Source organism: Engystomops pustulosus, chromosome 3, assembly GCF_040894005.1.
Source record: "Engystomops pustulosus chromosome 3, aEngPut4.maternal, whole genome shotgun sequence".
NCBI classification, from domain to species: Eukaryota; Metazoa; Chordata; class Amphibia; order Anura; family Leptodactylidae; genus Engystomops; species Engystomops pustulosus.
Window position 1 is genome coordinate 236,006,269 of NC_092413.1, and position 15,584 is coordinate 236,021,852.

At 49.4% G+C, this 15,584-nt stretch overlaps 1 protein-coding gene across 1 annotated transcript in view; it reads left to right on the top strand.

The window, feature by feature from the left end:
- Window positions 1-4,634: 4,634 nt before the first annotated feature.
- Window positions 4,635-15,584, top strand: part of SLC30A3 (solute carrier family 30 member 3) — a 46,131-nt gene continuing 35,181 nt past the window's right edge. Inside the window, exon 1 of the mRNA XM_072144068.1 lies at window positions 4,635-5,200. Coding sequence (XP_072000169.1) covers window positions 5,124-5,200 — 77 coding nt within the window. The 5' untranslated portion in view covers window positions 4,635-5,123. The remainder of the gene's footprint in view (window positions 5,201-15,584) is intronic.

Here is a 15,584-nt window from a genome sequence, read left to right on the forward strand (position 1 = left end):
TTTATCTTGGGGACATTCTTCCCGTGTGGCTGGGAATCCTGGGGTGCAAAGCACCGTAGCCCTCATCTCCCGCTACTACTGGTGGTCAGACCTGGTCAAAGATGTTCGGGAGTTTGTGGGATCCTGCTCCTCCTGTGCTCTCAACAAAGCCTCTCGTCTTAAACCGGCTGGACTGGCAATGTGGCAATGGACTTTGTCACCGATCTGTCTGTCTCCTCGGGCAGTACTGTCATCTGGGTGGTGACGGACCAGTTTTCAAAGATGTCCCATTTTATTCCCCTTCCAGTCTTCCGTCTTCCCCACAGCTTGCCAGTCTATTCTTCAAACACATCTTCTGACTGCATGGTTTTCTGCTACACATCGTGTCCGATCAAGTAGTTCAGTTTGTATCAAAATTCTGGCGTTCCTTATGTAACCAACTGCAGGTCAGATTTTTCCTCTGCCTACCATCCGCAGTCTAATGGTCAAGTGGAGAGGGTGAACCAGACTTTGGGCTGCTACCTCCGTCACTTCAGCCCGTCAGGACAACTGGGCTGACCTGCTACCTTGGGCGGAGCTCTCCTACAATTCCCTGGACTCGGGGTCTACCGGCTCGGCTCCATTCTTTGTGGTCTATGGACGTATTCCTCGCCCCCCTCTCCCGTTGTCTACTCCCTCCGATGTCTCTGCGGCAGAAGAATTGGTGCAGGACCTCAAGTCTATTTGGGACCAGATTTCTTCTATGAGCTACAGACCGTACCAAGATCCAGGCTGATAAGAAACGTCGATTTCCTCCTGTCTTCTCTCCTGGTGATAAAGTATGGTTGTCCTCCAAATACATCCGGCTTAAGAAACCCAGCTACAAACTCGGTCCTCGATTCCTTGGTCCCTTTGAGGTAATCAAGCACATCAATCAAGTGGCATACAAGCTCCGCCTTCCTCCATCTAGGCGCATCCTGAACTCCTTCCATGTCTCCCTCCTGAAGCCTGTCATATTAAACCGCTTCACCTAGCAATCCCCTCCTCCTGCTCCTGAGGCAAATTCCCCAGATGTCTACGAAGTTAAGGGGGTTCTGGACATGAAGATCATAAGGGGTAAGCGGTTCTTTCTTGTAGACTGGAAGGGGTTCAGGCTTGCGGACAGATCTTGGAAGCCCAAAGAGAGCATTCTGGATCGGACTCTCCGCCAGAGATTTCTTGGGACCAAAAAGAAGAGGGGGGGGGGGGGGTACTGTCACGGGTGCTCCCGCGATCCTTGTCTCGGATCGCGGGTGCACCTGTGCCTCTCCAGGGCCCGGTGGACGGCTTCACTCACCTCCCGCAGCTCAAGCAGCGTCCTCCGCAGCTCCCGCGGCTCAGCGCGCGTCCCCGTCCCCTAGGGCGTGTGCGCTGGCTAGTATTTAAAGGGCCAGCGCACCAATAAATTCCAGCCCCTTCCTATTGCTCTTGCCGGATCTTCAAACTGAAGAGAAAGCTCCTGTTATTCCTGCGTTCCTGTGTGCCAGTCCATCCCTGTGGGCCTGCGTTCCTGTGTGCCAGTCCATCCCTGTGGGCCTGCGTTCCTGTGTGCCAGTCCATCCCTGTGGGCCTGCGTTCCTGTGTGCCAGTCCATCCCTGTGGGCCTGCGTTCCTGTGTGCCAGTCCATCCCTGTGGTCCTCCATACCTCTGTGCCAGCTCCTGCGATTCCTGACGTAAGTCCTGGTGTTCCTTCCTGTGCTATTCTCCTGCCATAACTCCAGGTACAGACTGTCTCCTGTGTTACTACCTTGGCAGCCACCGCTCCCCCAGGTCTAGTCTAGATACACAACATCCACAGCCTCCTCCAGGTCCAGTCTAGATACACAACATCCACAGCCTCCTCCAGGTCCAGTCTAGATACACAACATCCACAGCCTCCCCCAGGTCCAGTCTAGATACACAACATCCACAGCCTCCTCCAGGTCCAGTCTAGATACACAACATCCACAGCCTCCCCCAGGTCCAGTCTAGATACACAACACCCACAGCCTCCTCCAGGTCCAGTCTAGATACACAACATCCACAGCCTCCTCCAGGTCCAGTCTAGATACACAACATCCACAGCCTCCTCCACGTCCAGCCTAGATACACAACATCCACAGCCTCCTCCACGTCCAGCCTAGATACACAACATCCACAGCCTCCTCCAGGTCCAGTCTAGATACACAACATCCACAGCCTCCTCCAGGTCCAGTCTAGATACACAACATCCACAGCCTCCTCCAGGTCCAGTCTAGATACACAACACCCACAGCCTCCTCCAGGTCCAGTCTAGATACACAACATCCACAGCCTCCTCCAGGTCCAGTCTAGATACACAACATCCACAGCCTCCTCCACGTCCAGGCTAGATACACCACATCCACAGTCTCCTCCAGGTCCAGTCTAGATACACCACATCCACAGCCTCCTCCAGGTCCAGTCTAGATACACGACATCCACAGCCTCCTCCAGGTCCAGTCTAGATACACCACATCCACAGCCTCCTCCAGGTCCAGTCTAGATACACAACATCCACAGCCTCCTCCAGGTCCAGTCTAGATACACAACATCCACAGCCTCCTCCAGGTCCAGTCTAGATACACAACATCCACAGCCTCCTCCAGGTCCAGTCTAGATACACCACATCCACAGCCTCCTCCAGGTCCAGTCTAGATACACAACATCCACAGCCTCCTCCAGGTCCAGTCTAGATACACAACATCCACAGCCTCCTCCTCCAGGTCCAGTCTAGATACACAACATCCACAGCCTCCTCCAGGTCCAGTCTAGATACACAACATCCACAGCCTCCTCCAGGTCCAGTCTAGATACACAACATCCACAGCCTCCTCCAGGTCCAGTCTAGATACACAACATCCACAGCCTCCTCCAGGTCCAGTCTAGATACACAACATCCACAGCCTCCTCCAGGTCCAGTCTAGATACACAACATCCACAGCCTCCTCCAGGTCCAGTCTAGATACACAACATCCACAGCCTCCTCCAGGTCCAGTCTAGATACACAACATCCACAGCCTCCTCCAGGTCCAGTCTAGATACACAACATCCACAGCCTCCTCCAGGTCCAGTCTAGATACACAACATCCACAGCCTCCTCCAGGTCCAGTCTAGATACACAACATCCACAGCCTCCTCCAGGTCCAGTCTAGATACACAACATCCACAGCCTCCTCCAGGTCCAGTCTAGATACACAACATCCACAGCCTCCTCCAGGTCCAGTCTAGATACACAACATCCACAGCCTCCTCCAGGTCCAGTCTAGATACACAACATCCACAGCCTCCTCCAGGTCCAGTCTAGATACACAACATCCACAGCCTCCTCCAGGTCCAGTCTAGATACACAACATCCACAGCCTCCTCCAGGTCCAGTCTAGATACACAACATCCAAAGCCTCCTCCAGGTCCAGTCTAGATACACGACATCCAAAGCCTCCTCCAGGTCCAGTCTAGATACACCACATCCACAGCCTCCTCCAGGTCCAGTCTAGATACACCACATCCACAGCCTCCTCCACGTCCAGTCTAGATACACCACATCCAAAACCTCCTCCAGGTCCAGTCTAGATACACCACATCCACAGTCTCCTCCAGGTCCAGTCTAGATACACCACATCCACAGCCTCCTCCAGGTCCAGTCTAGATACACCACATCCACAGTCTCCTCCAGGTCCAGTCTAGATACACCACATCCACAGCCTCCTCCAGGTCCAGTCTAGATACACCACATCCACAGCCTCCTCCAGGTCCAGTCTAGATACACAACATCCACAGCCTCCTCCAGGTCCAGTCTAGATACACAACATCCACAGCCTCCTCCAGCTCCAGTCTAGATACACAACATCCACAGCCTCCTCCAGCTCCAGTCTAGATACACAACATCCACAGCCTCCTCCACGTCCAGTCTAGATACACCACATCCACACCCTCCTCCAGGTCCAGTCTAGATACACAACATCCACAGCCTCCTCCACGTCCAGCCTAGATACACAACATCCACAGCCTCCTCCAGGTCCAGTCTAGATACACAACATCCACAGCCTCCTCCAGGTCCAGTCTAGATACACAACATCCACAGCCTCCTCCAGGTCCAGTCTAGATACACAACATCCACAGTCTCCTCCAGGTCCAGTCTAGATACACCACATCCACAGCCTCCTACAGGTCCAGTCTAGATACACAACATCCACAGCCTCCTACAGGTCCAGTCTAGATACACAACATCCACAGCCTCCTCCACGTCCAGCCTAGATACACCACATCCACAGCCTCCTACAGGTCCAGTCTAGATACACACCATCCACAGCCTCCTCCACGTCCAGCCTAGATACACAGCAACCACAGCCTCCTCCAGGTCCAGTCTAGATACACAACATCCACAGCCTCCTCCAGGTCCAGTCTAGATACACAACATCCACAGCCTCCTCCAGGTCCAGTCTAGATACACAACATCCACAGCCTCCTCCAGGTCCAGTCTTAGTGTCAGTGCATTTGGTGTGCTGCACTTCTTGGGTTTATGGTTTTCTCGATCCTTCATGTGGAGGCTCAGATGTAGCAGTGCTGATGTGTTGTGCCCAGTAGGGGGAGTCGCCCCACTCTCTGTCCCTGACTCGTCTCATTTGGGCTGCGATCTCTCCTCCGATCGCTCACACATCGCTGTGTCTCGGCTGCAGGGTGACACTTCACTCTCTGCACTGCGCCTGGACCTGCCTGCAGATCATCGCTCTGAACTTTGCACCCAGACCTATGCAGATTATCGCTCCAAACCTTCTCATCTTGAACTTCTCTAGTCAGTACTTTGCAGATTTTTCTCCTAAATCTTTTGCTACCTGACACTTCTGCAGATTATTGCACCACACTGTATACCCTGCACCTTGCACTGGATTTATCTTGCAGACCATCACCCTAATTTTAATATTACGGCTCGGATCCTGGTCTGCTGTTTATCTCGCTGGAAAGGATTTCAAATCTGACGCAGCTTTGGACCGTACTCTGCAGATTATTGCACTAAATTGTATTCTGCAGAGCATCGCATTATTCTGCATCTGCGTCTCTGTGCATATAGACGTTACACGCAGAGATATGGGAGTGTAATCCCAAACTGGAGCCCACACCACAAACAATGGAGGCTGGGGGAGACGCCGAGACCCGGAGACTAGTGGAGCCCAACCAGGGAGGGGGCGCTCTGAAAATCAAGAGGTCAGTGACCCCCAAAATATTACCACCTCATATACAGTATATACCCCCTGCACCCCATACACAGTATATATCCCCTGCACCCCATATACAGTATACATCCCCTGCACCCCATACACAGTATATATCCCCTGCACCCCATATACAGTATACATCCCCTGCACCCCATATACAGTATATATCCCCTGCACACAATATACAGCATACACCCCCTGCACCCCATATACAGTATACATCCCCTGCACCCCATACACAGTATATATCCCCTGCACCCCATATACAGTATACATCCTCTGCACCCCATATACAGTATATATCCCCTGCACACAATATACAGCATACACCCCCTGCACCCCATATACAGTATACATCCCCTGCACCCCATATACATTATATATCCCCTGCACACAATATACAGCATACACCCCCTGCACCCCATATACAGTATATATTCCCTGCACCCCATATAGAGTATATATCCCCTGCACCCCATTTACAGCATACACCCCTGCACCCTACACTGATATCGTCCGAGCCATCACAGCACGTACCTGACATCAATCTCCCCACAGCTCATATCACTTAGATTACACTGCAACGCGCGTCACATCCCCAATGCCGAGCCCCTCACCCCAAACGCCAGATACAAAGAAGAGATCCCTAAAATCCCTATATATAAAGGATAACCCTATAACCCCCACCCCTATATATAAAGGGAACCCTATAACCACAACCCCTATATATAAAGGATTACCCTATAACCCCAACCCCTGAACACAATATATACAGGCAGCCCCATAACAGCCCCCCCACCAAGGAACCCTAAAAGGCATCACAGCGACCCCATAGAATAAGAGGGATCACAGCGACCCCATAGAATAAGAGGGATTACAGCGACCCCATAGAATAAGAGGGATCACAGCGACCCCATAGAATAAGAGGGATCGCAGCGACCCCATAGAATAAGAGGGATCACAGCGACCCCATAGAATAAGAGGGATCACAGCGACCCCATAGAATAAGAGGGATTACAGCGACCCCATAGAATTAGAGGGATCGCAGCGACCCCATAGAATAGGAGGGATCGCAGCGACCCCATAGAATTAGAGGGATCACAGCGACCCCATAGTATAAGAGGGATCGCAGCGACCCCATAGAATTAGAGGGATCGCAGCGACCCCATAGAATTAGAGGGATCGCAGCGACCCCATAGAATAAGAGGGATCGCAGGGACCCCACAGAATAAGAGGGATCGCAGGGACCCCATAGAATTGGAGGGATCACAGCGACCCCACAGAATAAGAGGGATCACAGCGACCCCACAGAATTAGAGGGATCACAGCGACCCCATAGAATTAGAGGGATCACAGCGACCCCATGGAATAAGAGGGATCACAGCGACCCCATAGAATTAGAGGGATCACAGCGACCCCATGGAATAAGAGGGATCACAGCGACCCCATAGAATTAGAGGGATCACAGCGACCCCATAGAATAAGAGGGATCACAGCGACCCCATAGAATTAGAGGGATCACAGCGACCCCATAGAATAAGAGGGATCACAGCGACCCCACAGAATAAGAGGGATTACAGCGACCCCATAGAATAAGAGGGATCACAGCGACCCCATAGAATAAGAGGGATCACAGCGACCCCATAGAATTAGAGGGATCACAGCGATCCCATAGAATTAGAGGGATCACAGCGACCCCATAGAATTAGAGGGATCACAGCGTCCCCATAGAATAAGAGGGATCACAGCGACCCCATAGAATAAGAGGGATCACAGCGACCCCATAGAATAAGAGGGATCACAGCGTCCCCATAGAATAAGAGGGATCACAGCGACCCCATAGAATAAGAGGGATCGCAGCGACCCCATAGAATAAGAGGGATCACAGCGTCCCCATAGAATAAGAGGGATCACAGCGACCCCATAGAATAAGAGGGATCACAGCGACCCCATAGAATAAGAGGGATCACAGCGACCCCATAGAATAAGAGGGATCACAGCGACCCCATAGAATAAGAGGGATCACAGCGACCCCATAGAATAAGAGGGATCGCAGCGACCCCATAGAATAGGAGGGATCACAGCGACCCCATAGAATAAGAGGGATCACAGCGACCCCATAGAATAAGAGGGATCGCAGCGACCCCATAGAATAGGAGGGATCACAGCGACCCCATAGAATAGGAGGGATCACAGCGACCCCATAGAATAGGAGGGATCACAGCGACCCCATAGAATAAGGGATAATCTTAGTGACTCCCATCATTCTGTCAGGGGTCTGGTGAAGTTAATTATCTATTGTGGGGCGGCAGATAATAGGGTCATTATTAGGGTGAGCTCAGTAATCAGAGTGCGCTGGATATCTGGGAGGGGGAGAGCCACGGCCACGGCTCGCTGCCCCTCTAAAGATTAATGAGCTGTGTCCATCCTGATAAGAGAATAGAGGAGGAGGGGGGGGGGGGGCGCGCGTTATATCCATTGTTCCTGAGCAACATCTACTCGGCCCTGGGACACCAGAGCTTACAATCAATGAGGAGATGAAGAGCAAAGCCAATATTACAGTCAACTAAAGACAAGAGAGTAATGTAGAAGGAGGAGGAGGACAGAGTAATGTAGAAGGAGGAGGAGGACAGAGTAATGTAGAAAAAGGAGGAGGACAGAGCAATGTAGAAGGAGGAAGAGGACAGAGTAATGTTGAAGGAGGAGGAGGACAGAGTAATGTAGAAGAAGGAGGAGGACAGAGCAATGTAGAAGGAGGAGGAGGACAGAGTAATGTAGAAGGAGGAGGAGGACAGAGTAATGTAGAAGAAGGAGGAGGACAGAGCAGTGTAGAAGGAGGAAGAGGACAGAGTAATGTAGAAGGAGGAGGAGGACAGAGTAATGTAGAAGGAGGAGGAGGACAGAGTAATGTAGAAGGAGGAGGACTGAGTAATGTAGAAGGAGGAGGAGGACAGAGTAATGTAGAAGGAGGAGGAGGACAGAGTAATGTAGAAGGAGGAGGAGGACAGAGTAATGTAGAAGGAGGAGGAGGACAGAGTAATGTAGAAGGAGGAGGAGGACAGAGTAATGTAGAAGGAGGAGGAGGACAGAGTAATGTAGAAGGAGGAGGACAGAGTAATGTAGAAGGAGGAGGAGGACAGAGTAATGTAGAAGGAGGAGGACTGAGTGATGTAGAAGGAGGAGGACAGAGTAATGTAGAAGGAGGAGGAGGACAGAGTAATGTAGAAGGAGGAGGACAGAGTAATGTAGAAGGAGGAGGAGGACAGAGTAATGAAGAAGGAGGAGGACAGAGTAATGTAGAAGGAGGAGGAGGACAGAGTAATGTAGAAGGAGGAGGAGGACAGAGTAAGGCAGAAGGAGGAGGACAGAGTAATGTAGAAGGAGGAGGAGGAATGAGTAATGTAGAAGGAGGAGGACTGAGTAATGTAGAAGGAGGAGGACAGAGTAATGTAGAAGGAGGAGGAGGACAGAGTAATGTAGAAGGAGGAGGACAGAGTAATGTAGAAGAAGGAGGAGGACAGAGTAATGTAGAAGGAGGAGGACAGAGTAATGTAGAATGAGGAGAACAGAGTAATGTAGAAGGAGGAGGAGGACAGAGTAATGTAGAAGGAGGAGGAGGACAGAGTAATGTAGAAGAAGGAGGAGGACAGAGTAATGTAGAAGGAGGAGGACAGAGTAATGTAGAAGGAGGAGGACAGAGTAATGTAGAAGAAGGAGGAGGAGGACAGAGTAATGTAGAAGGAGAAGGACAGAGTAATGTAGAAGGAGGAGGAGGACAGAGTAATGTAGAAGGAGGAGGACAGAGTAATGTAGAAGGAGGAGAACAGAGTAATGTAAATGGAGGAGGAGGACAGAGTAATGTAGAAGAAGTAGGAGGAAGAGTAATGCAGAAGGAGGAGGAGGACAGAGTAATGTAGAAGGAGGAGGAGGACAGAGCAATGTTGAAGGAGGAGGAGGACAGAGTAATGTAGAAGGAGGAGGACAGAGTAATGTAGAAGGAGGAGGACAGAGTAATGTAGAAGGAGGAGGACAGAGCAATGTAGAAGGAGGAGGAGGACAGAGCAATGTTGAAGGAGGAGGAGGACAGAGTAATGTAGAAGGAGGAGGACAGAGTAATGTAGAAGGAGGAGGACAGAGTAATGTAGAAGGAGGAGGACAGAGTAATGTAGAAGGAGGAGGACAGAGTAATGTAGAAGGAGGAGGAGGAAAGAGTAATGTAGAAGGAGGAGGACAGAGTAATGTAGAAGGAGGAGAAGGACAGAGCAATTTAGAAGGAGGAGGACAGAGTAATGTAGAAGGAGGAGGAGGACAAAGTAATGTAGAAGGAGGAGGACAGAGTAATGTAGAAGGAGGAGGACAGAGTAATGTAGAAGGAGGAGGACAGAGTAATGTAGAAGGAGGAGGACAGAGCAATGTTGAAGGAGGAGGAGGACAGAGTAATGTAGAAGAAGGAGGAGGACAGAGTAATGTAGAAGAAGGAGGAGGACAGAGTAATGTAGAAGAAGGAGGAGGACAGAGTAATGTAGAAGGAGGAGGAGGACAAAGTAATGTAGAAGGAGGCGGAGGACGGAGTAATGTAGAAGGAGGAAGAGGACAGAGTAATGTAGAAGGAGGAGGACAGAGTAATGTAGAAGGAGGAGGACAGAGTATTGTAGAAGGAGGAGGAGAACAGAGTAATGTAGAAGGAGGAGGAGGACATAGTTATGTAGAAGGAGGAGGAGGACAGAGTAATGCAGAAGGAGGAGGAGTACAGAGTAATGTAGAAGGAGGAGGAGGACAGAGTAATGTAGAAGGAGGAGGAGGACAGAGTAATGTAGAAGGAGGAGGAGGACAGAGTAATGCAGAAGGAGGAGGAGGACAGAGTAATGTAGAAGGAGGAGGAGGACAGAGTAATGCAGAAGGAGGAGGACAGAGTAATGTAGAAGTAGGAGGAGGACAGAGTAATGTAGAAGGAGGAGAACAGAGTAATGTAGAAAGAGGAGGATAGAGTAATGTAGAAGGAGGAGGACAGAGTAATGCAGAAGTAGGAGGACAGAGTAATGTAGAAGGAGGAGGACAGAGTAATGTAGAAGGAGGAGGACAGAGTAATGTAGAAGGAGGAGGACAGAGTAATGTAGAAGGAGGAGGAGGAAAGAGTAATGTAGAAGGAGGAGGACAGAGTAATGTAGAAGGAGGAGAAGGACAGAGCAATTTAGAAGGAGGAGGACAGAGTAATGTAGAAGGAGGAGGAGGACAAAGTAATGTAGAAGGAGGAGGACAGAGTAATGTAGAAGGAGGAGGACAGAGTAATGTAGAAGGAGGAGGACAGAGTAATGTAGAAGGAGGAGGACAGAGCAATGTTGAAGGAGGAGGAGGACAGAGTAATGTAGAAGAAGGAGGAGGACAGAGTAATGTAGAAGAAGGAGGAGGACAGAGTAATGTAGAAGAAGGAGGAGGACAGAGTAATGTAGAAGTAGGAGGAGGACAAAGTAATGTAGAAGGAGGCGGAGGACGGAGTAATGTAGAAGGAGGAAGAGGACAGAGTAATGTAGAAGGAGGAGGACAGAGTAATGTAGAAGGAGGAGGACAGAGTATTGTAGAAGGAGGAGGAGGACATAGTAATGTAGAAGGAGGAGGAGGACATAGTTATGTAGAAGGAGGAGGAGGACAGAGTAATGCAGAAGGAGGAGGAGTACAGAGTAATGTAGAAGGAGGAGGACAGAGTAATGTAGAAGGAGGAGGAGGACAGAGTAATGTAGAAGGAGGAGGAGGACAGAGTAATGCAGAAGGAGGAGGAGGACAGAGTAATGTAGAAGGAGGAGGAGGACAGAGTAATGCAGAAGGAGGAGGACAGAGTAATGTAGAAGTAGGAGGAGGACAGAGTAATGTAGAAGGAGGAGAACAGAGTAATGCAGAAGTAGGAGGACAGAGTAATGTAGAAGGAGGAGGACAGAGTAATGCAGAAGTAGGAGGACAGAGTAATGTAGAAGGGGGAGGACAGAGTAATGCAGAAGTAAGAGGAGGAGGACAGAGTAATGTAGAAGGAGGAGGACTGAGTAATGTAGAAGGAGGAGGACAGAGTAATGTAGAAGGAGGAGGAGGACAAAGTAATGTAGAAGGAGGAGGACAGAGTAATGAAGTAGAAGAAGGAGGAGGACAGAGTAATGTAGAAAGAGGAGGATAGAGTAATGTAGAAGGAGGAGGACAGAGTAATGCAGAAGTAGGAGGACAGAGTAATGTAGAAGGGGGAGGACAGAGTAATGCAGAAGTAAGAGGAGGAGGACAGAGTAATGTAGAAGGAGGAGGACTGAGTAATGTAGAAGGAGGAGGACAGAGTAATGTAGAAGGAGGAGGAGGACAAAGTAATGTAGAAGGAGGAGGACAGAGTAATGAAGTAGAAGAAGGAGGAGGACAGAGTAATGTAGAAGGAGGAGGACAGAGTAATGTAGAAGGAGGAGGGCAGAGTAATGTAGAAGGAGGAGGAGGACAGAGTAATGTAGAAGGAGGAGGAGGACAGAGTAATGTAGAAGGAGGAGGAGGACAGAGTAATGTAGAAGGAGGAGGAGGACAGAGTAATGTAGAAGGAGGAGGACAGAGTAATGTAGAAGGAGGAGAACAGAGTAATGTAGAAGGAGGAGAACAGAGTAATGTAGAAGGAGGAGAACAGAGTAATGTAGAAGGGGGAGGACAGAGTAATGCAGAAGTAAGAGGAGGACAGAGTAATGTAGAAGGAGGAGGACAGAGTAATGTAGAAGGAGGAGGAGGACAGAGTAATGTAGAAGGAGGAGGACAGAGTAATGTAGTAGAAGAAGGAGGAGGACAGAGTAATGTAGAAGGAGGAGGACAGAGTAATGTAGAAGGAGGAGGACAGAGTAATGTAGAAGGAGGAGGAGGACAGAGTAATGTAGAAGGAGGAGGAGGACAGAGTAATGTAGAAGGAGGAGGAGGACAGAGTAATGTAGAAGGAGGAGGAGGACAGAGTAATGTAGAAGGAGGAGGAGGACAGAGTAATGTAGAAGGAGGAGGAGGACAGAGTAATGTAGAAGGAGGAGGAGGACAGAGTAATGCAGAAGGAGGAGGAGGACAGAGTAATGCAGAAGGAGGAGGACAGAGTAATGTAGAAGGAGGAGGAGGACAGAGTAATGTAGAAGGAGGAGGACAGAGTAATGTAGAAGGAAGAGGAGGACAGAGTAATGTAGAAGGAGGAGGACAGAGTAATGTAGAAGGAGGAGGAGGACAGAGTAATGTAGAAGGAGGAGGAGGACATAGTTATGTAGAAGGAGGAGGAGGACAGAGTAATGCAGAAGGAGGAGGACAGAGTAATGTAGAAGGAGGAGAAGGACAGAGTAATGTAGAAGGAGGATGACAGAGTAATGTAGAAGAAGGAGGAGGACAGAGTAATGTAGAAGGAGGAGGAGGACAGAGTAATGTAGAAGGAGGAGGAGGACATAGTTATGTAGAAGGAGGAGGAGGACAGAGTAATGCAGAAGGAGGAGGACAGAGTAATGTAGAAGGAGGAGGAGGACAGAGTAATGTAGAAGGAGGAGGACAGAGTAATGTAGAAGGAGGAGGAGGACAGAGTAATGTAGAAGGAGGAGGACAGAGTAATGTAGAAGGAGGAGGAGGACATAGTTATGTAGAAGGAGGAGGAGGACAGAGTAATGCAGAAGGAGGAGGAGGACAGAGTAATGCAGAAGGAGGAGGAGGACAGAGTAATGTAGAAGGAGGAGGAGGACAGAGTAATGTAGAAGGAGGAGGAGGACAGAGTAATGTAGAAGGAGGAGGAGGACAGAGTAATGTAGAAGGAGGAGGAGGACAGAGTAATGTAGAAGGAGGAGGACAGAGTAATGTAGAAGGAGGAGGAGGACAGAGTAATGTAGAAGGAGGAGGAGGACAGAGTAATGTAGAAGGAGGAGAACAGAGTAATGTAGAAGGAGGAGGAGGACAGAGTAATGTAGAAGGAGGAGGACAGAGTAATGTAGAAGGAGGAGAACAGAGTAATGTAGAAGGAGGAGGAGGACAGAGCAATGTAGAAGGAGGAGGATGGCAGAGTAATGTAGAAGGAGGAGAACAGAGTAATGTAGAAGGAGGAGGAGGACAGAGTAATGTAGAAGGAGGAGGATGGCAGAGTAATGTAGAAGGAGGAGAACAGAGTAATGTAGAAGGAGGAGGAGGACAGAGTAATGTAGAAGGAGGAGGATGGCAGAGTAATGTAGAAGGAGGAGAACAGAGTAATGTAGAAGGCGGAGGAGGACAGAGTAATGTAGAAGGAGGAGGAGGACAGAGTAATGTAGAAGGAGGAGGAGGACAGAGTAATGTAGAAGGAGGAGGAGGACAGAGTAATGTAGAAGGAGGAGGAGAACAGAGTAATGTAGAAGGAGGAAGAGGACATTGTTATGTAGAATGAGGAGGAGGACAGAGTAATGCAGAAGGAGGAGGAGGACAGAGTAATGTAGAAGGAGGAGGAGGACATAGTTATGTAGAAGGAGGAGGAGGACAGAGTAATGCAGAAGGAGGAGGACAGAGTAATGTAGAAGGAGGAGGAGGACAGAGTAATGTAGAAGGAGGAGGAGGACAGAGTAATGTAGAAGGAGGAGGAGGACAGAGTAATGTAGAAGGAGGAGGACAGAGTAATGTAGAAGGAGGAGGAGGACATAGTTATGTAGAAGGAGGAGGAGGACAGAGTAATGTAGAAGGAGGAGGAGGACAGAGTAATGTAGAAGGAGGAGGAGGACAGAGTAATGTAGAAGGAGGAGGAGGACAGAGTAATGTAGAAGGAGGAGGAGGACAGAGTAATGTAGAAGGAAGAGGAGGACAGAGTAATGTAGAAGGAGGAGGAGGACAGAGTAATGTAGAAGGAGGAAGAGGACAGAGTAATGTAGAAGGAGGAGGAGGACAGAGTAATGTAGAAGGAGGAGGAGGACAGAGTAATGTAGAAGGAGTAGGAGGACAGAGTAATGTAGAAGGAGGAGGAGGACAGAGTAATGTAGAAGGAGGAGGAGGACAGAGTAATGTAGAAGGAAGAGGAGGACAGAGTAATGTAGAAGGAGGAGGAGGACAGAGTAATGTAGAAGGAGGAAGAGGACATAGTTATGTAGAAGGAGGAGGAGGACAGAGTAATGCAGAAGGAGGAGGAGGACAGAGTAATGTAGAAGGAGGAGGAGGACATAGTTATGTAGAAGGAGGAGGAGGACAGAGTAATGCAGAAGGAGGAGGACAGAGTAATGTAGAAGGAGGAGGAGGACAGAGTAATGTAGAAGGAGGAGGAGGACAGAGTAATGTAGAAGGAGGAGGAGGACAGAGTAATGTAGAAGGAGGAGGACAGAGTAATGTAGAAGGAGGAGGAGGACATAGTTATGTAGAAGGAGGAGGAGGACAGAGTAATGTAGAAGGAGGAGGAGGACAGAGTAATGTAGAAGGAGGAGGACAGAGTAATGTAGTAGAAGAAGGAGGAGGACAGAGTAATGTAGAAGGAGGAGGACAGAGTAATGTAGAAGGAGGAGGAGGACAGAGTAATGTAGAAGGAGGAGGAGGACAGAATAATGTAGAAGGAGGAGGAGGACAGAGTAATGTAGAAGGAGGAGGACAGAGTAATGTAGAAGGAGGAGGAGGACAGAGTAATGTAGAAGAAAGAGGAGGACAGAGTAATGTAGAAGGAGGAGGAGGACAGAATAATGTAGAAGGAGGAGGAGGACAGAGTAATGTAGAAGGAGGAGGACAGAGTAATGTAGAAGGAGGAGGAGGACAGAGTAATGTAGAAGAAAGAGGAGGACAGAGTAATGTAGAAGGAGGAGGAGGACAGAGTAATGTAGAAGGAGGAAGAGGACATAGTTATGTAGAAGGAGGAGGAGGACAGAGTAATGCAGAAGGAGGAGGAGGACAGAGTAATGTAGAAGGAGGAGGAGGACATAGTTATGTAGAAGGAGGAGGAGGACAGAGTAATGCAGAATGAGGAGGACAGAGTAATGTAGAAGGAGGAGGAGGACAGAGTAATGTAGAAGGAGGAGGAGGACAGAGTAATGTAGAAGGAGGAGGAGGACAGAGTAATGTAGAAGGAGGAGGACAGAGTAATGTAGAAGGAGGAGGAGGACAGAGTAATGTAGATGGAGGAGGAGGACAGAGTAATGTAGAAGGAGGAGGAGGACAGAGTAATGTAGAAGGAGGACAGAGTAATGTAGAAGGAGGACAGAGTAATGTAGAAGGAGGACAGAGTAATGTAGAAGGAGGAGGAGGACAGAGTAATGTAGAAGGAGGAGGAGGACAGAGTAATGTAGAAGGAGGACAGAGTAATGTAGAAGGAGGACAGAGTAATGTAGAAGGAGGAGGAGGACAGAGTAATGTAGAAGGAGGAGGAGGACAGAGTAATGTAGAAGAAGGAGTTGGACAGAGTAATG